This window comes from Pagrus major, chromosome 6 (genome assembly GCF_040436345.1).
Source record: "Pagrus major chromosome 6, Pma_NU_1.0".
NCBI lineage: Eukaryota > Metazoa > Chordata > Actinopteri > Spariformes > Sparidae > Pagrus > Pagrus major.
The window spans coordinates 37,937,433-37,962,617 of record NC_133220.1 but is presented as its reverse complement, the minus strand read 5'-3'; the positions used below and the strand labels follow the sequence as shown (position 1 = coordinate 37,962,617).

The following is a 25,185-nucleotide window of genomic DNA, read 5'->3' as shown; positions in this document are numbered from 1 at the left end:
TAAGTGTTATGGATGAGCTCAGGAGTCTCACGATCTTGGGAATGAAGCTGCTGTCTGGTGGTACAGCAGCAGATACTGTATCTTTTGCCAGATGGCAGCAGGGTGAACAGACTGTGGCTGGGGTTGGTGTTGTCTTTTAGTATCCTCTGTGCAGACATCTCACTTCACCAATGTCACTGATGCTCTGTAATTATGTACAAGCGATGTTCTGTGCAATTTTAATTACCCACTGATAACAACATCAGTCTCGAGGATCAGGCCTTCCTGTCCTGGGTCCTCAAGACTGATGTTGTTATCATGAGTGGCAGCGTCTCTGAATATTTGCCAGTCTGTGCACTCAAAACGGTCCCGTAGGGCTGCTGTAGCTTCATTTGTCCACACACAACAGTTTTTACTGATGGTTTGACCCTCTTTATCAATGGAGAGTATGAAGGCAGAAAAAGCAGAGAAATATGATCTGACAGGCCAAAGGAAAGACGTGGGAGGGTTTTGTAGCTGACACCAACAAACAACAACAAACAAAACATAATCTAGAATTTATAGGTCTGCTAAATAAAAGGAGTAAATTAGACATTTCTAAATAGTCTAATAGTCTTTGCCAATTTCAGTTTTTTCAGATCAAGTCAAATACGATTTCAAATCTGTATCTTTAAAAATATGACAGGAGGGCAATCTTTCAAGCCACTTCGCGGACACTGACGGAGTTAACTACCTCCAGAAGATGGCAGTAATGCAACACCAATGATGCAAGCTGCCATTAAAACCTTTGGGAAGAAGAAAATGTTATGGCTGTGACGTAGACGTCAGTACGTACAGCGTAACGTCCGTGCGTAACGCACGTTTGGGTCTTGCTTCGCCATTGCAAGTTGAAAGAGGGTTAGATATTTTGAACGTTTTTCCAGTTTCTAGCTAAAAAATAATATTCAGCTCATGTCTTTAAACATTACTTAATGCCGCTGTTGCATAGTTCAGATGTCCAGTCCGTTTGTGGTTTTATCCGTTCCAAACCGACTGTTTTTGCCCCGTCTCAACTGTAGCAACAAAGCTAACGTTGTTAGCAACACTGCTAGGCACAAGTTCCATTCAGTCGTTGTGGCATACAGTCCTAGCTAACAGTTTGTTTGAAATGTATTGGAGATATAGTTATAAAACTTAGCTGTTACTTACATACTTAGTACTTCGCGAGATAACATTCTCGTTTTGTGAAACGGAAATAAATGAACACCAGTTATTGTGTCTTTTTCTACAGCCAGAAAAGTTGCCACTGGTAAGGGCCCGCTGCTGGTCAACCTGACCCATCATGTATCGTCCTAAACCAACTCTGAAGGACCGACAGCACCTGTACAAGCTCATCATCAGCCAGCTGCTCTACGATGGATACACCAACATCGCCAACAGTCTTGTTAATGAGGTCAAACCACAGAGTGTCGTGTCTCCGTCTGAGCAGCTGATGCAGCTGGCAAAGATCGGTAGGACACATCTTCTTTATGTCTGCATGTTTAAGCAGTGTGTGAGTATTTATGAGGCCCCAGTTGTAAAATTGCAACCTTTTTCAGGGATGGAGAATGATGACAGCGCAGTTCAGTATGCCATTGGGCGCTCAGATACAGTGGCGCCTGGTGTGGGTATTGATCTGGAATTTGATGCAGATGTCCAGACCATGTCTCCAGAGGCATCAGAGTATGAGACCTGCTATGTGACATCCCATAAGGGCCCATGCCGCGTAGCTTCATACAGTCGTGATGGCCAGCTGATAGCCACTGGCTCTGCTGATGCTTCCATCAAGATCCTGGACACTGAACGCATGCTGGCCAAGAGTGCCATGCCTATTGAGGTGAGGCAGATTTGAGATCAGAGTACACTGCATGTTTTCCACCCATTCCAGTTGGCGTATGTTTACTGTTTGTTGGTGTTTCTTTATACGTCAGGTGATGATGAATGAGACAGCACAGCAAAACATGGAGAATCACCCTGTGATTCGAACACTGTATGACCATGTAGACGAAGTCACCTGCCTCGCCTTCCATCCGACTGAACAGATTCTAGCTTCTGGCTCAAGAGATTACACCCTCAAACTCTTTGACTATTCAAAGCCCTCTGCTAAAAGGGCATTTAAATATATACAGGTAGGTTTGGGCAAAGGACATTTATTCTGTTGAAAATGGAGATGCCAAGCTTTGTAGAAATTGACTAAGCTAATGTAAACAGGGCTGAGATGGTAGTGTGTGTGTGTGTCTGCGTGCACATATACTTGTATATGTACATATATATGTGTATATATACATTTCCTATTTTTCTTTATAAGCAATCCTCAATACCTTCCATAGTTATTGTTAGAAATTGGATTGTGCATTGACATAATCCTCTCTCCATCTGTTTCCCTACAGGAAGCAGAAATGCTCCGTTCAATCTCCTTCCACCCTTCAGGTGACTTCCTCCTGGTGGGAACGCAGCACCCCACCCTCCGCCTTTACGATGTCAACACCTTCCAGTGCTTTGTGTCCTGCAACCCGCTGGACCAGCACACAGACACCATCAGCGGCGTCAGCTACAACCCCTCCGCCAACAGCTATGTCACCTGCAGCAAAGACGGCAGCATCAAGCTGTGGGATGGCGTCTCCAACCGCTGCGTGACCACCTTTGAGAAGGCCCATGACGGAGCTGAGGTCTGCTCCGCCATCTTCTCCAAGAACTCCAAGTACATCCTGTCCAGTGGCAAAGACTCTGTGGTCAAACTGTGGGAGATCTCGACAGGTCGAACGTTGGTCAAGTACACAGGTAAGGAGGATGTGTTTTACTAGAAGCACAGTGCAGGTTCATACAGCTAGATTAAAGAGAAGTGACATACTGTATGTTAGAATGAACTTATACTGTAAATTTTACATGCAAGGGAAAATAGGGATGCATTGCTCAAAGTGAGACACATTCCATTCAATAAGCACATCCTCCCATCCCCACCCCCCCAAAAAAACACTGCACTTGTCTATTACACCAACAAATGATCAGTTACATGCAGTTGAAATAGAGTTTTAGTCATCCTGAATTAATTATTTGTGCCATAGATACCCATAGTGCTGTGCGATATGGACAAAATTTTATATCTTGATATAGCTAATTTTATATCCCGTTAACGATATATATCACGATATAGTATTTTTTCTTAGAATTATATATATATATATATATATATATATATATATATATATATATATATGTATATTCAAATCAATCACATCTCAGCACTATTTTTGATAACCATGTGAATGAAAGGCAAATGAATGGCACTTTCTCCTTTTATTCGTGACTTTTTGCAGGACTGTCAGAACAAATAAGAATTTGTAAAAAAAAAACTATTCCAAGCTTTTATGTAAAAAAAAGATATTTTACCGGGTAGGACAGCCAGTAGGCCTTGCGACTGGGTTCTGCTTCGTCTTACATTGCGCTCTCCTCGTCTCCGCCATGCTGCTTTGCCTCTGTTTACTCCCGGGCGACCGGTGCCATAAACAAGTCCTTGCGGGTGACGTAAAAATGCTACCACAAAGCAGTGGCGTTGCTGCAGTTTCATCGCCTTCATACAATGAACTTGTTTTGAACTCAAAATTTGGATATCCAACGGTCATTCCGACGTTGAGTTGTGCTTTACACAGCGTATTAAATCACAACTGTAGTGTACGTTAACGTTAGTGTAGCAACAGTGCTAAACAAGTAGCCTACACGTTAAAATTACGATATAAACAACAGAGGGTTATATCCTACGGTAGACATTTTTATATCGCACTACGATATATATATATATATATATACATACATACATACATACATACATTAGGGCTGTCACTTTTTCAAAAAATCAAGTTCGAACGAATTTGAAATGACACGCAATTTATTCGAATGAATTCGAATAAATCTCTGCCCCGACCCCCTCCCCCCCCCCCCACAACACCACATGACATTATTTTCATTATTTTATTAACTTCACAGGCCGTCTAACATCACATCACCGTCTAGTAGCACTCGAATGTTAATATTAAATGCTTTTTTAACAGCTGTATTAACGCATCTGAATAACAAATGTTCTCTGAAAAATCTAAAAACATCGTTTTCTACATCTGTCAGTTCTACCGTGCTCTCAATAAAGAAGAAGTTTAAAAAACAGTTGGACCGCACTTTACATTCATAGTGAAACTGAAAGTCTCCAGGTGCTACAGTATTAAAAACATAACACACAACATAAAGAAAATAGTAATAAGAGTTAAGATGAAAAAGCCTTCCTGAATAGAAAATGTAACATCACAGACAACAGGAGAGAATTGCTCCTAGCTTTGAACTAAAAATGTAGCAAACAAGGTAAAACAGAACTGATAGGCAAGCCGAACGGCCCGTCGGCCCGGCTTAATTTCTAATATTATTAGCCAAAAACACAAGTCTATCAACGTGATCGGGATCAAGTGCGGCTCTCTTTTTATTTACAATATTACCTGCCGACGAGAACACCCGTTCAGAGCGTACAGAGGTTCCTGGCACACACAGCTAGTGTCCTCCATTTTCGATCCATTTTTAGAGCGCCCTCTGCTGGATCACAAGGCGAACTACTTCAAACGGTCTGTTGCGCTTATAGACTGTACATTTTGACTTCGAACAGGTCATTACATTCGAATAAGAACTTTCCCCCCCACCTTCGAACGAATATTCGAATTTCGAATAAAAAGTGACAGCCCTAACATACATACATACATATAAAGTACAATTTGTTCTGTAAATGTAAAGACTGTGAGTGGATGGTTTTGGAGTCAGGGGGGTTACTGACACTGGGTGACTGATCAAGTGTTCATCAGTGCGACGGCCTGGGGGAAGAAACTGTTCTTGTGTCTGGTTGTTTTGGCGAACAGTGTTCTGTAGCGCCTGCCGGAGGGGAGAAGTTCAAACAGATTGTGTCCAGGGTGTGATGGGTCTGCAGAGATGTTTCCTGCCCGTTTCCTGACTCTGGATGAGTATAGGGCCTGGATGGTGGGAAGTTTAGCACCAGTGATTTTTTCTGCAGTCCTTATAGTCCGTGTCAGTCTTTTCCTGTCCTGTTTGGTGGCTGATCCAAACCAGACGGTGATGGAGGTGCAGAGAACAGACTGAACTATTGCTGTGTAGAACTGGATCAGCAGCTCCTGGGGCAGGTTGAACTTCCTGAGCTGGCGCAGGAAGTACATCCTCTGCTGGGCCTTTTTGATTATGGAGTCTACGTTGGGAGTCCACTTTAGGTCCTGGGAGATGGAAGATCCCAGAAACCTGAAGGTTTCCACAGCAGACACGGAGTTATTTAAAATGGTGATGGGGGGCAGTGTAGGGGGGCTACTCCTGAAGTCCACTGTCATCTCCACAGTTTTGAGCGTGTTCAACTCCAAATTGTTCTGACCACACCAGAGGGCCAGCTGTTCCACCTCCCGTCTGTAAACAGACTCGTCACCGTCCCGGATGAGGCCGATGACCGTTGTGTCGTCTGCAAACTTCAGGAGTTTGACAGATGGGTCTCTCGAGGTGCAGTCATTGGTATATAGGGAGAAGAGCAGTGGGGAGAGCACACATCCCTGGGGGGCGCCTGTGCTGATTGACAGGGTGCTGGATGTGATTTTCCCCAACCTCACCTGCTGCCTCCTGTCTGTCAGGAAGTTTGTGATCCACTGACAGGTGGAGGCTGGGACGGTGAGCTGGGTGAGTTTGGAGTGGAGGATGTCTGGGATGATGGTGTTGAACGCCGAGCTGAAGTCCACAAACAGGATCCTAGCATATGTCCCTGGGGAGGCAAGGTGTTGCAGGATGTAGTGCAGTCCCATGTTGATTGCATCATCCACTGACCTGTTTGCCCAACATGCGAACTGCAGGGGGTCCAGCAGGGGGCCTGTGATGTCCTTCAGGTGGCTCAACACCAGTCTCTCAAAGGACTTCATGACCACAGACGTCAGGGCCACGGGCCTGTAGTCATTTAGTCCTGAAATTGCCGGTTTCTTGGGGACCGGGATTATTGTGGAGCTTTTGAAGCAGGAGGGGACTTCACACAGCTCCAGTGATCTGTTGAAGATCTGGGTGAAGATGGGGGCCAGCTGGTCAGTACAGACCTTCAGACAGGAGGGTGACATGTCGTCTGGGCCTGGAGCTTTCCTGGTCTTCTGTTGCCTGAAGAGCTGACACACATCCTGCGCCGGCTCGTTTGCCCCGTCTGCGTCTCCTGAACATCCCATAGAGAGCTGCTGCTCCTCCAACTAAAAGGTCCGAAAATATTCCAGGATCGATTGAAAACGGCGAAAAAGTGTGACCAGTTGAATGATCAGACTTCAAAAGTTCTTCCCGAGTGTATTGGATGAGGGAAGGACAACTTATTACGTGACAAATAAACAAAAACAAACAAAGTACTGTGGAGCGAAGCACCGAGGCAGCCGTCCATGGCGCCATCTTGACCTGAGGAGTTGGCCCTCCTGTGTTGTGCCATTCGTTTATGAAGAGGTTGTTTTGTCTCCCCAATGTACAAATCTGTGCATTCCTGGCTGCATTGAACAGCATCAACTACATCACTGTGTTTATGCCTGCGTGTTTTGTCCTTAGGATGGACAAGTTTCTGCCTCAGTGTGTTGGTAGGTTTAAAGTGAACCGGGATATGATGTTTATTGAAGATCGACACCCCAAGTGTGTGAAGGAGAGGTATCGCAGGTCCTTCCTTCCTGCTGCTGTTAGACTGTACAACCAGCACTGCTCCCAGTAGACCTCACATGTGCACTGTGCAATACAAAACTCTACACATATCCACACACTTTCTGGTTTGCACTAATTGGACAATTTTTAATACCCATATTTATTATTTATTGTTTGTAAATAACAATACCAAACTGTTTATACTTACACTGTTCATATTATAAATACTATGTCATATTGTAAATACCAAGTTCATATTGTAAATACTATGTATATACGAGTTAATTCTATTTCTTATCTCTTAATATATTGTTTATTTTTTACTTTTTATTATTGTTTAAGTGTGATATTGTCCTTTGGCTGCTGTGACTAAGGAATTTCCCCATTTGCGGGACAAATAAAGGAATTCTGATTCTGACCCACCTGAGTTTCTCAGATGTTCCCGCGACATAGGGAATGACGATGTAGTTACGTTTTCTCTTCTCTCTGTCTGCTCTGGATCTTTTAGCGGTTTTGACAAAGGTCCAGTTTGGGTAGCCACAGTGTTGTATTGTTTTCATTGAAACAGCTGTGCCTAATACTGTATGCCTCTGCCCAGTTCGCTGTCAGATTGTTAGCAAAATAAAGAGCTGTAAATGTTGTATTGTGTCTGGCATTCCTATTATTAGGCTGCAGTCACCAATTGTGGGCCGTAAAGAAGGTTACAAAATGACGGTAGAGTCAATAATTCAGGAACATGTACATGCATGTAATTTCTGGTAATTCTAAAGCACTTTAACGCATTCTTTTTCTCATTAGATAATGCGGTACCGTAACATGTTACCTTTTAATGTCAATGTAAATTTTGTAACATGATGAGTTACTTTTAAAAGTAATGTTAGCCAACATTGAAAACTGCACAGGTCTATCGCCATCCAGCATTTGTCTGGGCTCAGCTAAAAGTGCTGATGGAAAAATGGTGGTGGAGTAGTTGGCTTCAGGGCACAAAGACTGAGAAACAGAATTTTTCCTAAGTTTTCTGTCCTATTTACTTTTTCTTAATTCTGTATTTTACAGTTTTGAGATAACTTTTCATTATGTTTTGAATCTATTTCTTTGAATCAATATAACATAAATATAATTATTTATTTCCAGACCATTTTAATGATGATTTTACTATGCCACTAATAACTTACAACTATAGATGACAATAAAGTGAAGAAATTTCCTTCTTCTCAGTGATTGGTATTGGCTGATACTGTTTCCAGTAATTGGCCCTAAAAATCCTGATGGGAGCACCCTTAAATAACATTTATTAACTGTTATGTCCATAGAAGCAGGCCTACAAAAATTGGTTCAGTACAATCTGCAGTTCGATCAGTTGCCGTAGAACCAGCAAAAAAACAACAGAATTTTGCCAGTAAATAAGCAGGGGGCTGTGGGTTTTTCCGTTTAAGCTGGAGATGGCATTTTCAAACGTAATGTTCACATATGCTTAATTAGCTTGCAAACTACAGCTGCTCATATTTGCTAACTGTCTCTAGACAGTTGTCATTTCAGCCTACAAAATCATTGGTCCCCCACAAGAAATGAGAAGCCCTTTTTTATTAATTTATTTTATTTATCTATCACTGTCAAGGAGCCCTTGTTTGTAAGACTACTAAGAATTTTTATTGTAAATCTGTCACGATTGTCATTGTCAATGGCTTAAAAACTGCAAGAAATTGCATTTTTGTGAGAAAGGAAAGCTTGTCAAGCTTTCCTTTCTCACAAAAAAGCTTTAATTGTAAATAAAAAAAAATGTTTGATCTTAGTAGTGCAGTGAACCCTCCTAGTGACATGTTCTTCCTGTATGTTGCAGGGGCAGGGCTGAGCGGCCGTCAGATGCATCGTACTCAGGGCGTGTTCAACCACACAGAGGACTACGTGCTGCTGCCTGACGAGCGCACCATCAGCCTCTGCTGCTGGGACTCGCGCACAGCCGAGAGGAAAAACCTGCTATCTCTGGGACACAACAACATCGTCCGCTGCATAGTCCACTCACCCACCAATCCCGGCTTCATGACCTGCAGCGACGACTTCAGAGCCCGCTTCTGGTACCGCCGCACCACCACAGACTGAGACGCATCCAGTCCCCATGTTTGTACTCGGCCTCTTCTTCAACAACACCTCATCGGCTCTCAGAGAACCACACTGGATGCTGTCTCCATGATCTCAGTGAACTCACCCCTTTCTCCTGATCTGTAGTGTCCTTCACTTTTATTTTATTTGAAACCTTGCAGTGGAATTTTAGAAAGTGTTGTCATTACACCATCTTAAGAGTGAATAATGAGGGCACTATTTCTGTTTTTGATAACACTTTGTGAACTTCATTTACTGCTCTGAAACTTAAGTCGTAACTCAGTTTCTCAGTTTTGTGTTGTAGGTGACGGCAGAGGTAATTAGTCTTTTCCACTTTTATATTTTCTTGATGTCCTTTGTTGTAATTCAGATTTTTATTAAACAATTTACAGGAACATGCCTCTTCTATGAATTTGACGGTGAAAAGTCCCCCTCAGAGTTCATAACCACAGCTATGGCATTATCCTGCAGATATTTTAAGACCGCAGTTGTCACGGCAAAAAGTGAGCAACCTGCAGGGAGCACAAATTGGCAGTGATATACCACAACTCATACACACTACCACAGTCATTGTAGATATGAGCTTACTTTTTGTGGTATTTGTTTTTGTCTGTGGCTTCATTCATAAAGACAGGAAATCCAAATTTCAAATGCTGGCTTAATTTGCTATTGGTAAAACATTCTCATCTTAAAATACCTTATATTTAGTGACATCCTTACCAAAAAAAAAGAATACAGAAAAATTCTCAAAGTGCCTGATTTTCCTGATTGTGCTGCACCCTCAGACTGGAAGGTCACCTTGGCCCATCACTCCTCTGCATTACCCAACCCCCAACCCAACTCTCACAGACACTGCTGTCTGTGTTGTCCAGACAACATTGAGTAAAGCCATTAGAATTTCTGCTTCTGCCCCAGCCTGCCTCATAAAGCTGTCACACTGGAGAATATGTCCAATTTATAAGAAAAGAGGAAGTAAAATAAAACCCGACAACAAAAATTCCCTCAGTTATTTAGAAAAGTAAACTACTGAAGCGTCATACTTCTGCTTTATCAGGAAGATGGAAGGGAGAGCGCATAAGAATGAGTGGAGGAAAAAACTAACTGGTGGGGTGGAGCAGCTAAGGAGAGGGGGGAGTCTCTCCAGCCAATGGGGTTGCAGAACAGCAGCTCTGTCAATGACGTGGAGCTTAGTTTCTCCACCCTGGGTGTAAAACAGTCTGGTTCTCAGTGACAGCTCAGACAATATGCTTGTGATACACACAGAAGAAGCAAATCCCCAAGAGTTTGCACACACACTCATTGTTGAGATGGTTCACTGAAAGCTAACCCCTGGTGGACACTGAATACAACTGCTGAACAAAAATGGTGAGTACTGCCGCTGCTACACTACCTTTGACTTTAAAATTACAAATTTCAACTAACTTTTGTTGTTACTGAGTCAACTTTAACTTTGAATGAGTTAAAATCTCAGTTTTGACTATATACTGTGATATCTTTTGTATCAACTCTGCTGTGTACTGTTCCTCATCCAGAGGAATGTCCCTGTAGACCCCCTGCTTGGATTTCACTTTAACTTGCGGTGTCAGTTACCGCCTATTTCTACACATAGCCCCTCTGACCTGCTCTCCTGTAGGCTGTAACCTGAGAGGGCCTACCCTGACAGAGCTGAGAGTGAAACTTTGAGCCTCATTAACACACAAGCCTTTAGGAGTGAGATTATCAACTCAGATGCCTACCTAATGTCCCAATTATCTGTTTCTGAGCAGCCTAATGTTTTACGTTTTGTACTTTTAACGTGAATCTTTGCATCCTTACTATTTTTGGTTTATTTTAAACTAATTTATTAATTATAAAACCTAGTACTATGTCACTAAGATCAGCTATCAGCATTCAAACAGCTGATCATCACAGTGTTAGTCTCATCTCTAAAATTTTAAGCATAATTGCTGCTGTGCTCTGTACTTTTTGTTAGGGTGATCTGCTTGTGGGTTAGGGTTTAGACAGGGTGCACGCTAACCCTTTTAGACTTCAAAAAGGGTGTAACGTATAAGGTCTTTTCAAATCAATTTGGGATCTCTGTGCTTCTGGTGACATGGATATGCCAGTTGAGCTATATGGAGCCATTTTATGTTTTTTGTTGGTGTTATTTCTTACATTTTAAAACAAGTCCCAATCTACATTGTTTAGGAGAATGCTGCAACACTGTTTTGCTGTAAAGCTCCAGAAATGTTTTGTGGATTACAAAACTTCACCTGACTTTACTTCCTTATGAGGGAGAGTAGATTTTTGTCCTTTAAATTCAGATTACATTCAATGTTTATTCGCTCAAAAGTACAGAATACCTGCACAGCACTTGTACCACTGAATTTTTCTCTAAGATTGGGGCGGTTGTGTCTTCCATCAGACTGCTTTTCAAAGCTGCTGTAATCAATATTTTATATTATTTATGTCACAACCTTCTTTGGAATTATCACCTGAGTCTGCAGTTCACCGCCGCTCTTGGGAGCTTTTGACGGAATTTCAGCTAATACTTTGGTTTTATGACCCACAATGTTAATATTTTGGTTCAGTGTCACAGCTCTCCTCAGCATTGTTTCCAGCCACAGCATGATATAGTGGGTTTACTAGTAAACCCACTATACCATACCTGCCCAGTACTAAACAGCAGACGAAGTTGGCAACTAGCTGTTTAAGAATTAGAGTATTTGGCAGCTAAGAGCCAGTTGATGAGACCAAAACAGAGCTGAAAGAAGTGAAGAGTGTTTATTAGACTCACATTCAACAGGTGGACATGAACATGACGCCAAATTAATGCTAATAGTTACTCATTGACTGTTAGAGGTAAACAAGCACTTCCAACTGAGCAATCTGATTGGTCAATTAGACATTTAGAATTTGATCAAATCAGCATGAGAGCACACTGAGCTAGACACTAAAATATTACTCCACTACCTCTATGACATGCCACTACGAACTTCAGTGATGCTTACAGAAGTCCACTCATCCACTCATCAAGACATTGCTCAATGGGAGTCAAAATTCCTCAGGGTTCCTCTAAGTCCCATTAGTTTTTCTACAAATCTGACCGTGTTACACACTGTTAACAGAAGTGTACAGGTTCACAAGAAATGTCCCCTATTTCTCTCATGTTATTATCATCTTGTCTCAATAAGAAAGTAATCATTTTCAAATGTTTAATATAGCACCTTTTAATTTCTGTCTGTGCAGTGAGAAAGATGGAGCAATGATCTGCACTGAAACCATAAGAATGGGTCAAAGTTAAGTAATACAATCTCAACCAACCAACATGCTCTTAAACACTAACTGTATCAGCTACAAGTAAATCAACAAAGTGACCACATGGTGAACATATTCACAGTGACAAAAGGCAGAAGAAGAGACTGAGGAAGTGTGAATATAAATAAAACCAGAGTGTGAGGGGTGAGATAAGTTCCTGCCACTGAGCAGTGAGCCTGCGGTCTGCTTTTTATATGCTGTTGCTCATATTGTCCAGTCTGTCATCCACTGTTACTGCAACAACTCTGTCCTGTAGATGATTGAAACTACTCACTGCAGTGCATCTTAAACTATTCTTTTTTAACACAAACAGGTCTTCTGGCAGCCATTATACATCGAAATTAAGCTGAATCAGCTTATTTGTCGGTCGTCTCTGGTACTTCTCTAAAAAACTTCACAAAAAAAGCTGCACCAGTAGTGCAGTCTAAATTGTACTGTACTGAAACCTGTAACTTCCATCGGCTTGCTAGTATACAAAATGTAATTAAATAAATGAGTTATAGTACTCACACAACTTCAATATTTGTTTGTTTGTAAAATAACAAAAAAACACTCTTCTAGGTTGAGCAGGTGTATCAAACATTCAGGACAGTCCTGAATTACAAGCAGCTGTCCTCAATTCGGAATCCTTTACCATTTGTCTTGAAAATTAGACTAAAAGAGTTTTTTTTAGTTATAGCCCGATAAAACGTATCAACATCTGTTTGGTGTTGTCCATAGATGGGAACTGTTCCAGCCCTCTGTTGGGATTTAAAAGTCCATAGCTTACTTGAATTATGGTCTATTGTAGTTTTGATTATTTTTTTCAATTTTCAATTCAATTCAAAGGGGCTTTATTGGCATGAAAGTTTAACAACAATGTTGCCAAAGCATCTGTCCAAACATTCGGACTAGCATTCGGACATTCGGATTAGCCATGTACTGTAGTAGCACGAATTGGTGAACAACTCGCGACAGCAATGATGTTATTAAATTACAGTATTTGCAGAGGGAAATTAAACCTAGCTTGTCACTTGTCTTCAGTGCCTTTCCTGTCACTTGCTATGATTCTCATGAATCATATGATTCTCTTGAATCATAGCAAGTTCTTCTCAAGTCAAAGTGACTCATAAAAACTGCCAGTTCAATTATTTTAACATGTAACAATACATAAACAGATCAGAGTAAAGCAAATCTTGACATCTACATCCCAAAAAGGCACAAAACAGTAGTTTAACAACCTTCAAAAGGCTTTCTTTTCTAGTTTGGAAACATATGAAGTCCATTTACCTATTCTTTAGTCTTATATTTTTAAAAGAAGACATTAAGTCTACATGGAATGTTGATAATCCACTTAAAAGGTCCTAGGGAGTTTTCATCAGTTGTGTGTGGTTTTGTATGAGATTTTGACATAGTTCTCACCAGTTCCCATACAGGAAATACCAGGGCAGCTGTAAGCGAGTCAGTGTAACTGCTGTCTCCACAACCTCCTCTTGGAATTGTTTGTGTTGGAGAGACGGTTGACAAAGGTGATTTTCCATGGAACACATCTGAGAACCATTTAGGATGATAAAATTGATTGACCAGGAACAATTCCTCACGTCAGAAAATAATTTACCTAAATACCAAATCTCTCTTTGTGCTTTTCCCTGTGTTTGTCTGCCTATGGCCTCTCTCTCCTCCTCGTCTCTCCCACTGCCCCTGTCTTTATATCTAAGATACTGGGAAAGTCTAATATGCCATATTTACATGCTTACTTCCTGTCCAATCTTAACTATGTGCTCATCTCGAACACCCTGCCCCTGCCGCTCTGTCTAGATTTTAGCAAACTTTTTAGTTGCATGTGACAGATTTGTTCAGCACCACCGTGGGTGCTGAGCTGGGCCTGGCATGTGTCTGTATAATGGATGAGGTGCTGACCTGACCCCATGGTCATGCCCAGACTGTCAAAGGGCAAAAGGTCAGCGTGAACCAAGAGTGTGTCGTTCCCACACTGGGAACCACTTCCTGGACTGGTTCCTGTTCCAGTGACTCTCTGGGACTGGATGCTGTTATGTTGACTCAATAATGTGTCTCTACAGGTGCTCCTTGATCATATGGGAAAAAGTTTGCAATGACCCTATAGCAGCACTCAAAATTGGGGATTTCCTTTCTTTAGTACTCTTAAGAGATACTTCATTAATGTACATCAATGGCTGCAGTATATTTACCTAATTAGATTAACTATACAGTATAGTATACAAAGTAACCTGAACTCATGAGCAATTTTGATAATCAGTCGTTTAAAGTTCCCAGGAGTTCAAAATTGATGTTAAAGTGTGTTGCTATATATTTCAATTATTTACTAGTAGCAGGTCTAATAATAAGATATTTTTAATGGTATCTTTGAGTTTGTAACTTCCTGGGAAACGCTAAAAAATGTTGATGACTCTTCCTCCACTGGGCATATACTAACTTTTCATCCAATAAATGCTCTCTTAATTTTTATGATGCTGTCATGGATATATAAAAAGGACATTGCCAGACCGATGTGTTTCTGGGGGCAAGGCCTCACAGATCACTGCACATGCGGCCTATGAGAATGATGGAAGCAAGTTGCAGTACTGAGATGATTTATGGAGTTTCCTGATGGACAGCTTTGTTACTGTAGTGTAGCTGCCATTTGGTAGTTTGCTTGGTTAGGTGTGCAGCTAGATTAGCGGTCCTATTCGCTGATTCAGTCCCAGGTTGGCATTAACCAAACCACCAAAACCACTTTGGTACTGTATTCCCAGTTGTCAAACTTGCCTCTGTCTTCTCGGAGGCTGTGTTGTACAGTCCCAATCCAACAAACATTACATAATTTATTTTTCTGCAGCATGGTGGCGCAGTGGTTAGCATTGCTGCCTCACAGCAAGAAGGTCCTGGGTTGGAATTACGCTGGGGCAGGGCTTTTCTGTGCAGAGTTTACATATTCTCCCCGTGCTTGCGTGGGTGTCCTTTCAGGTACTCTGGTTTACCCCACCATCAAAATATGCACACTAGGTTTTCCAGTCAGTGCCCTTAACCAAGGCAGTGGCTCAGATCTGTAGTTGATTGCCGAGTGTGTGCGTTGCCCACTGCTCCCTTGGGATAGGTTAAATGCAGCATACCAGTTTCACTATGTTGTACATTGTATGATATGTGACCTAAATAAAGATTCCTCTTCTTCTTTAAGTTATTTATCAATAAAAATGTCAAACATTTCTCTGGTTCCAGCCTCTCAAAGTTTTCCTGTTTTTTTCTGTATACATTGTGAAATTAATTTTTTTTCTAATACTGTAAAATTCATTTCTTTACTACTACTACTACTAATAATAATAATAATAATCATAATAATAATGATAACAATAATAATAATAACTTTATGTAAAAAGCACCTTTAGATATTGGGCTTGGGGCCCCGATATGAGTGTTTTATGTATGGCTAACAGTTCATATAGCTGTAAGTTAAAAATAGAATTGTCTTCTTTCTGACTTCTGACAGAAAACAGTGTGTCATGAAAACAATAATCCACTTCACTTCAGGCCTTGAATTGATTTGAGATAGCTGAGATGGGCTGAGGTACATTATTTGATGCGACTTGTTGCCTGAACAGAAGCTCCTATCTGTGACTTTTAAAGGCATTTCTTGCGTTGTGTCGGACAGGCCGATGTTAATTTGTGAACAGGATGGAGCGGAGAGACGGGAGGCAAGGGAGAGGCAGAGACAGCTGTGCAGTTAAAGTGCTGAAGGCCAGCTGTCAGAGGGGCTGATCTGCACAAGCAGGCGTGTGCAGGAATCTAAAAGAGTCACAGCTGAATGTTACTTTGTCACTGTACTCAGTGATCAGCATGAGGGGACAAGTGACCTGGATTCTGACAGTTTCACATGTTGAGTCATGGTTTGACAACAATGGGTATATATAAAATTTGGTTAAAAGAAAGACCTCATCACAGATTATCAGGTTCCATAGGTTGCAGTTAAAATGGCATTTCTTACCCACTGCAGTTACAGAAACTGAAACTCAGCAGGCTTTTTACAGACTTAGACATACATACGTTGTCATGACCTGAATGGACTAAATACCATGTGAGTCTTATACAAGCAGAGCTTGGTAATGTAATTTTAGGAGAGTGTACACTGATAATCCCAAGGACCAAGTACAACAACATACACCGATCAGCCACAACATTAAAACCTTTATGCAACCAAAATAGCTCTGACCCAACAAGGCATGGTCATAAGACCTCTGGGGTGTCCTGGGGTGTCTGGCACCGGAACGTTTGTAGTGGATCCTTTGGGTCCTGTATGACTGGGGGGAATTTGGAGGCCAGTTCAACACTTTGAGCTCTTTGTCACGTCCCTAGAGCCATTCCTGTGCACTTTTCGTGGTGTGTCAGGGCACATTGTCCTACAGGGGTGCGACTGCCATTGGGGAGTGCCGTCACCATGAGGGGGGTGTACTTGGTCCACAACAGTGTTTGGATGGGTGGTGCGTGTAAAGTTGCATACACATGGATGCCAGGACCCAAGATTTCCCAGGAGAACATTGCATTGTAACGTGAAGATCACTGATATTCACATCAACTATCATTGGTTTTAATGTTGTGGCTGATTGGTGTAATGCTGGTACGCTTGCCTATTGTCATCTGACCCTATGTATTTCGCTTGCATGTCTGTGGCATGACCCAGAGGATTAGGCAGGCGGATCTACTGAGGCATAGTGTGTGTGCGTGTCTGTCTGTCTGTCTGTCTGTCTGTCTCTGTGTGTGTGTGTGTGTGTGTGTGCGCGCGCGCGCTGCGGTCAGTCTGCTCCACAGGCCTGCATCCCAACAGGTGCTGAGTGTGCTGGGCTCTGATGGTGAATGAGCTCTTTGTTCCAGAGGATTCACCCTCAGAGAGAGAGAGCAGTGTTGTTGTTCCAAAAGCACCTCACGGTCCACTTCTATGTGTGCTGGAACAAAAATACAATGTTCGTACACAGCTCTGGCTCTGTCAATGAGAAACAACAAAGTACTTCTGACAGAGCCACACAACACTATTCCAGCCAATCTGCAACAGAAAAACCAGTTGCATTCCAACCTCTGCCCCTTCGTCTGCTCCGGCTGGCTACTCTCTCTCTCTCTCTTCAACACCTTTGCTACGCCATTATAATAGTGAAACGTAAATAACATTGGAGATATTACCGTGTAATTTAACGTAACGTAACATAACGCAACGTAACCATATTTCTCCACTGGTCAGCTAGCCCAGTTATTAGTGTTGTTGTCTTGGCAATGCATGTCCGTGAATTTGAGGGTGTAGCTTCTGAAGGACCACTGACAAGAGGAGTGTATTTAGTTGGCTCTTGAGTTCTTATATCAACAGACTCTCTTTGTCTTTCTACATAAATAATAATAATAATCAAATAACATATGATATATAATAAATGAGTACTTTTTACTTGACTGATAATACTGCAGGACCTTTTCTTGCAATAGATCATTTATAATATCATAGGTACTGGAATTTTACTTAGCTAAAGCTAAAACAAGGAACTTTGATTTTGTGTTGATACTGGCAGGCCCTGCTGACAAAAGATGATGATGGGGAAACAAAAATAAGCTGTTTTAGTGCCTTACCACCAGACTACAGAGCAGCAGTCTTTCCTCAGGCTGTGAGACTCCTCAGTTCATCCTCAACACTCTGCCATAAAAAATGTTGTAAGTTTTACAACTTATCAAACCTGGATCAGTCAGAGTCTGGCTATTTTTGTGTCGCTATTACAGTTGCCCGGTCAGTCTTCTCACTAATGGTCTTGTTTGCATCTGTAGGTTATACAGAGGCATCAGTATTAAACTAAGACTGTTTCATAACCAGTTAAAGGTTCCCTGTTAGTTGAGAAAAACTTATTTTATCACTGATTTTAACCATGTAGTTTGTTAGCATACTAACTTATGCTAATTATTACTCAACACACCACACAGTGGTGTTGGAAATGAGAGAAATGCATTTCACCCATTCCTTATGGGTTATATTGACATGTTTGCATTTTATGTAGATCATTTTTGTAGACAACATAAATATCAAAAAATTTATCTTTTCACAATATACCCAACATACTCTGTTTTTTCCCCTATAACCTCTTAAGTAGCTTTGAGGTAGGAAAAATCATCTTGTTCATGTCTGACAGTATCCCATACTATTTTTGTGACAGCACATGACCAGCACAAGCAGCACTCTGACAGTTTGATGCTTTCCTGATATTGAAATTGCCTTTACACGTTCACGTTCTTAATTGTATGATGCAGATAAATAAGAATCTAAGAGATGAGACATAAAAGTGCAGAGTCAATAGGCATAAAACAGAACAAAATAAACTTAAATATAAATAATGTAGGCTGTGATGGTTTAATAAACAGTAGTAAAATAAATACATATATACACCGTGATGAGCTTGAGAGCTCAAGAGATCAATAATCGGAAATTGGGTTTTCAATTTCTAACAAATTTGGGCCAGACAGACTTCTTTTGGAATGAACAATATTTGGGTAGTCATCTAAACCTACACATTTTTCTTGAGAATTGCAATAATATGAGATAAGTGTGAAAACACCCATTTTCTTTGTAGCTACACAGTAAGTCAAACCACAAGCTGCTGACTGTGAATTGAGCTCTGCCAAGTGGTTTTGGTTTAGAGGCATGTGCCATGCAGCTTGTCTCTCATAATGACAAGTGTGCAGAACAGGAGCAACCACAGCAAATAAGTAAAGGAAACTGTGTTTTTGGTCATTGTCTGATGCCTAATGTGATTTAGATTTGTCACATACAAAAAAGAGCAGGGAGGTTGCACAGTTAGTGGCAGTGAAGAATTCCTCAACACAAGGCAGTGACTTCTCAGGGAATCATGCAAAGGACATGCGTGCCTAGTAATCAGTGATCATTCTTAGCTGAAGAGTACAAATTGGATTCAAAACATGTAGAGTGAAATGAGGTTTCATTTGCACTGTTCAATCTATTTTTGTGATGAGATAGGGTGCTCAAAAACTTGCAAGAGGAAGCTTTGTAGAAACTTGTTTTCCATTTACCTCTATGTAGGAAGCACAAATAGGAAGTGAAAATACAGAGCAAAAAAAGATGTCATTCAAAATACAAAGGGCTCTGCTTTGATTTGTGTTGTTTTACAATCACTAACAATAAGAGAAAGAGTAACTGTGCAACAACTAGTTGTGTTAATTATGATTTATAAAATGACTTGTGAATCTGATGACAACTCAGATGTGCAACTTGAGGCAACATTTTGCAAGAGGAAATGTTGTCATTGGCCTACAGCAGCAAAAAAGAAATGCATTGCATGCAGTAACTGTGGAATAAATGGCACTGCATATCAAAACAAGATAAGTTATTACATTTAAATGTGGATACTGTGAAAGTTACACAATAGAACGGGGCTGCACAAAGCTAGGCCTGTGGGCCATTGTCCAGCCATAATGTTCAATTTTCTAGCTAAACAAAATTTACATTAAATTTGAAAAAAATAAAATTAATAATTTTGTGAAGTAAAATTGCTCTTTAACTATGTAGGATCCTTAATTATGCATTATGTTACATTATCTGAGCATGGCAGGCAGAGGGACACAGAAATTCACTCATGTAAGGGAATTGGGATACCAAGTACTATTTTCCATCTTAACTATACAATTCAATACAAGGTGTTGGCTTTTGGCCTGTGGCCCACCATTGAGTTTAACTTTTAGCCCTCCAAGGGAAAAAGTTTGGGGACCTCTGGTATATAAACTAATGAGGTAACTGTTGCATATGAAACTTCTTGGAGTAATCTATATGTGTCTTAAGTATCTCATATTTTTCTTTTAAAATTAGCCACAGTACCTGCCTCCAGATGCTTTACCTCTTATTCTTAATTCCCCTTTTCTCTGCTCTTTATTTTAGAACAAGCTTGCAAAGGCTCTGTATGACAACATTGCAGAGTGTGCAGATGAGCTGGCCTTCAGAAAAGGGGATATCATCACAGTGATGGATCAGAACGTGGCTGGCACCAGTGGATGGTGGATGTGTTCTCTTTATGGACGGCAAGGCTTGGCCCCTGCAAACAGACTGCAGCTTTTACCACAAAAAACTGGACCCATTGTAGGCTCCTTAAGCTACGTCACAGAAAAACCCACATTAATTGATGATAAAAATGATAACGGTGCACAAAATATCTATCAGATCCCAAGTGTTCCCCGAGCCTCCAGCAGTCAAGCTTATGAATGCATGGACATAATCTACAAGGTCCCATCCATTCCTTTATCAGCTTCAAAAAGTCCAGTCCCATCAGCACTTAAGCACAGCACAGAAGGACCTGAGGTAAACAGTTTTTACTACTGTTACTGAATTAATGTAGAGAATAGCAAAAAGACATACTACCATTTACATTCAGTAGAAGTTAGCCTGCCTTTTAGTCTGAGGTCAGTCCTTTTGCTTGGGAAGGTTAGCCCTCATGATTAGAGAGGTACACAGTTGCAGAAATGCAATGCTGTGAAACCCCTGCTGGCAAAAGAGCTTACAGATGGGGACCAAGGGCCTTTCCATGGGGACAGGCATGCAGAACCAGAGTCTTTATGGGCCTGTAAAAGACAAACAGACTTCAGACACTTTTAACTGCAAACAGCAGCCCATGCCAGGGACCCCAGAAAGACAGAAGTGTCTGTATGGGTGCCGGTGTAGTAGAAGGTGGGAAGAAATATACCCACATGTTCACCATTTCCTCTCCTGCTCCAGGGGAGTCCTGTTCCCTTCTGCAGTAGCCACCTAATATTCAATAAGCAGCATGGTTTCTATTATAGAGTTGTGTTAATTGACAAAGTGCATGCATAATGAGGTTCTCTGGTACTCTCAATGGGCTTCAGAGCAAACACTATCCCCATAAATGTGTTGATGTAGAGGTCAATTGGGTATATGCAGCTTTGATCACAGCAGTGCAAGTGTTACCAGTCAACATCAGTATAACAGCCTGTCTGTCCTGTCTGCAGCCTTCATTCTCAAACAATGCGTCCAGTCCAAAAGGGGAGGTTTATGATGTTCCAAACCAAGCAAGAAGAGCTTCTCTTTTCACTGTGAGCAACATGCATCAAAAGTAGTGATAGTCTGTCACTTGAGTGGGTCTGATGTCTTTACTGTTAACTGTGATGTTCTATTTGCAGGTTCCAACAACTCCAAGACACATGCCACGAAAATACTCACTCCTTCCAATTTCTGAGCTGGAGAAAAGATTTGACTCTCTGGAGAGTTTAAGGTGTAGCAGTCCAGGAGACTCTTATGTAAGTTTCAGACATTTTGAGGGATTAATGAAGCAAGGAAGCTATGATGTTCTCACAAATATTGTTTTTGTTACATTGATTTTTACAAATTATTCACCTTTGCTTAAGATTCAGTATGAAATGAACCAGTTCATATAACATGATGTCTGACTATGTTTAAAGGCAAAAGCAAATGGCCACATTCAAAGGTGCGGCTAAAGGCCTGCAGTCTTAGCCTCCTCCTGGCTGCATTACACTGCCTCTCTCCAAGAAGTTGCTATCACTGCTTTGTAGTCTTGCAGCAATAAATAGTCAAATGGAGATAGCGGTGCATACTTTCAGACAGTCTCTTCTCTAAGGCATTCATGGTGCCCATGCTGAGTCAGTGGCAAAAGTGAGTTTTTGAAGTGCGAGACACACTGCAAAAACTAGCGCCAGAGATGCTCACCAAAGGCCCGACATTGGCCAATGGCCGACTGTCAGCATGGTTGTCAGAGCCCTGAGAGGAACCTACAAATACTTAGTTTGAAGCATAAAGAAGCACTTACTTTCCACCACTTCATTCCTAAAGGCCTTTTTTCCATATAGCTGTGATATTGACAACTTTGTTCTTGTTCACAGGTCTATGCAGTTCCACCACCTTTGTCCCAGGACCCAAACTATGACATACCTGTTCCCTCAGCCACAGAGGCCCAACAGAAAATCATCAGTGAATACAGCACCCTTCTCAACCCCCACAAGCCTGAGTGGATTTATGATGTGCCAGTGGGTCCTGAGAAACAAAGTCCACCCAAAGGCTCCTATGATACCATGCCATCCAAAGCTGTTTGCAGGCAGCTCTATGACACTCTTCCAGCACATGCACGGCCCATTCAAAGAGGCAGTCCAACTGCCTCCTTATATGATGTACCAAAATCCAATTCTTTTGATGTTCCCAGTCCACCCAAAGTGTTGCCAAGAGTCCCAAATTATGACAAGCCCCCTACACAGAGGCTTACAGAAGAGTTAGTTTATGCAGTTCCACCTCAGGATGAACCCCTCATCCAAGCTCACAGTGATCCACCTACCGATCATATACCTCTTGAGTGCAGGGGCGAACCAAGCAACACTCATGAACTCAAAAGGGTGCGTCTTCAGAGAATGAGAAACTTCCTGGCCTGTACATCTTTCCATGATCTTCCAGGAAGTGGGGAGTCACTGGTGCATGAGGATGAAGAGCGCAGTAGAACCTTACGTCTCTCTGCAGCAGATAGTCTAAGGGTCAGCACGGCCTCCAGCTCCTCCACTAGCTCGTGTGACTCTCTGGCTCTGAGCTCCTCTTCTCCTGAGCCTCTGCGAGAAGTGACACTCAGCCAGGAGGAGGCCTGCCGCAGACTTCTGGACCTGCAGGAGTCCATTTGCAGGGCTGTGCCCTCTCTCATGGACTTTGTCAGCAGTCACTGGAGGAGCAAAGGACATCTGGAGAAACACATGAAAGAGATCAAAGAAGCAGCACAGGAGATCACGTGTTCTCTGACGTTCTTCCTGAACTTTGCCCTTGATGTTAAGGGCAATGCCTGCCGTTTGACCGATGCCAACCTCCAGACAAGGCTCTATAAACAGTTGTCCATTGTAGAAGACTCAGGTGTGATCCTTCAACAAACATTAAGTGCGCTGAACATGGCTGGCTGGCGTCTCAGTACACTCTGTCAGGACCTGGGGCAGGTCCAGACACCTGACCAACTGGAGCGCTTCGTTATGGTGGCACGCACTGTTCCAGAGGACGTCAAGCGCCTGGTGTCTATCATCAATGCCAACGGCAAGCTTCTGTTCAGAGCCCCTCAGAAAGATCCAGAACCTATCAACACCACAGGTCAGCCAAGTGAACAAGGAGGGGGCTTAGTGGAGGATGAAAACGACTATGTAGAGTTACAGGTAAAAGCTTCCAATCTTCTATTATAAATAGTACAGGTACTATGGTAACTGAATGATGAGCGATTAACTAAGAAAAACCCAAAGCATTTTGACAAATGCAGTATTTTTGACATTGTCTTTTCCTCAGACTAAGACTGACTTTGAAAAGCAGCAGAAGGAAGTGCAGAGGGAACCAAAAACAAATGTCACACCAGTCTCTAACAAGGCACAGGTGAGTATCTAAACCAGGGTCCAAAAAACACCTCTGCTTCTAAAAAACTTCATTTTTTGTGTATTTCCTTATAAGGTCACTTTTGCTCATCTCTCCGCTCGATGACTAATGGTCTGGTGATATCTTTGCACTGTCATCCAGATACTTCAACTTTCTCAACCTCAGCTTAGTACAACCACTTTTTAACTGATTCATTTCTTCATTTTGATCTTAACTGTTTCTTATTTTCAACATGTTTTAGCTTCCTTACTTTCACTGTAATCATGACAAAATCATTACATGTTCAACACAATACAATTGGCAGAGCTCTTATATATTTCTGAATCACCATTAGGACTATGTATAATGTCCTTTATACTTGCAGATTGTGTACAACAGGAGTGTGTGAATCTCAACTTTTCTGACAATATCTACAGTGTAGTTATCCAGGATTTAAAGCTTTCTGTATAGTCATAAAAAGAAAGGAACACTGTAGTCCAGAAGACAAGATATGTGGCTATATTCACCTTCTTTGTTCCATTTATCCACCACTCAGGCTGATAACACTGAGTCTGGCAGTGGCACAGAAGAACATCGACCATCCGCCCTATCCGAGCATTGCCGACTTTACTTTGGTGCTCTCCAGAAGGCCATTGGGGGATTTGTGGAAAGTCTTCGAGATGGCCAGCCACCAGAAAAATTCATCTCTCAAAGTAAGCTGGTAATCATGGTAGGCCAGAGACTGGTAGACACCCTGTGCAGGGAGGCACAACGTAGAGGGTCCAGCCAGAGCCTTCTGTGCAAGAGTAACCACCTGTGTGCTCTCCTGAAACAGCTGGCTGTGGCCACGAAAAGGGCAGCATTGCACTTCCCAGATAAGAAGGCTCTGCACGAGGCCCAAGAGTTTGCAAAAGAACTGGCCCAAAGAGCACAGCATTTTCGGATATCGCTTGACCTCTGAGAGAGCACATATCAAGAATATTGATTTGTTTATACAGCAAAAGACACTGGTTTATTCATCATGCATTATCTGTGCAGGGAGGCACAACGTAGAGGGTCCAGCCAGAGCCTTCTGTGCAAGAGCAACCACCTGTGCTCTCCTGAAGCAGCTGGCTGTGGCCACGAAAAGAATGAGGATGAGCAGAAAATATGAAATTGCATTTGTACTAAAGCAAAAGACTTCAAGACAGTGGAGTTTGGAAATAAATTGCACATTCAGGATACTGTACTCAAGCTAATTTGAAAATGCAATTTTAGGTATAAAGTATAAGATATAATTTTTTTAATAATTTTCAATAATTTTATATTCTCCGAATATTTTTTGTTATGTGAATGATTATGTATTTTATTACTTTATTGTGTAAGATGTATACGCTCCAGGGTAGTAGTTTGATAGTCTACTTTTTGTGAATATGTAAATAATCAAAAAAATGTGTTATGCATTCCCAAACTTTTCTTGACAGGTTGATTTTCATTGATATTAAAATTGGAAACTCAGAACTCTTTATGTTGTTTAATTAATATCTATTGGAAGCATACATATAAAGACACCAGTAATGACCTTTGTAGAAAGGATATTTATTTAGCCGCTGAAGAGTTTACTAGTCATACTCAGCTTGAGAAACATGTTCTGGTTATGCCATCTTGGCTGCTCAGCTTTGATCTTCAAGTCTAAATAATAATTAAAACTGCAAGCAGTGATGAACGGGCCCACGCAGTCGGGGCATGTTGCTGTCGGGGCGTGGCCT

The 25,185-nt window shown here is 41.6% G+C and overlaps 2 protein-coding genes across 2 annotated transcripts; both read left to right on the top strand.

Moving 5' to 3' along the window:
- Positions 1-802: 802 nt before the first annotated feature.
- cstf1 (cleavage stimulation factor, 3' pre-RNA, subunit 1) lies at positions 803-9,173 on the top strand. The gene is made up of 6 exons (XM_073468694.1): positions 803-876; positions 1,250-1,469; positions 1,557-1,834; positions 1,929-2,126; positions 2,388-2,778; positions 8,519-9,173. Exons 2-6 carry the CDS (start codon positions 1,301-1,303, stop codon positions 8,776-8,778), a joined length of 1,296 nt encoding a protein of 431 aa, XP_073324795.1. The 5' UTR covers positions 803-876; positions 1,250-1,300; the 3' UTR covers positions 8,779-9,173.
- An 842-nt stretch (positions 9,174-10,015) lies between these two features.
- On the top strand, positions 10,016-24,937 carry cass4 (Cas scaffold protein family member 4). The gene is made up of 7 exons (XM_073468749.1): positions 10,016-10,143; positions 19,985-20,401; positions 21,067-21,150; positions 21,238-21,354; positions 21,955-23,247; positions 23,375-23,458; positions 23,994-24,937. The coding sequence occupies exons 1-7, from the start codon at positions 10,141-10,143 to the stop codon at positions 24,396-24,398; spliced, it is 2,403 nt and encodes an 800-aa protein (XP_073324850.1). The 5' UTR covers positions 10,016-10,140; the 3' UTR covers positions 24,399-24,937.
- The last annotated feature ends 248 nt before the right edge of the window (positions 24,938-25,185 follow it).

Excerpts from the sequence above, each read along its gene's own strand:
- cass4 (XM_073468749.1), top strand. Across the intron at positions 21,355-21,954 it reads GCAGTCCAGGAGACTCTTAT|GTCTATGCAGTTCCACCACC; the intron begins GTAAGTTTCAGA and ends TCTTGTTCACAG. Across the intron at positions 23,459-23,993 it reads CAGTCTCTAACAAGGCACAG|GCTGATAACACTGAGTCTGG; the intron begins GTGAGTATCTAA and ends TCCACCACTCAG.
- cstf1 (XM_073468694.1), top strand. The coding sequence starts at position 1,301 with ATGTATCGTCCTAAACCAACTCTGAAGGACCGACAGCACCTGTACAAG. Across the intron at positions 1,470-1,556 it reads GATGCAGCTGGCAAAGATCG|GGATGGAGAATGATGACAGC; the intron begins GTAGGACACATC and ends AACCTTTTTCAG. Across the intron at positions 1,835-1,928 it reads AGAGTGCCATGCCTATTGAG|GTGATGATGAATGAGACAGC; the intron begins GTGAGGCAGATT and ends TTTATACGTCAG.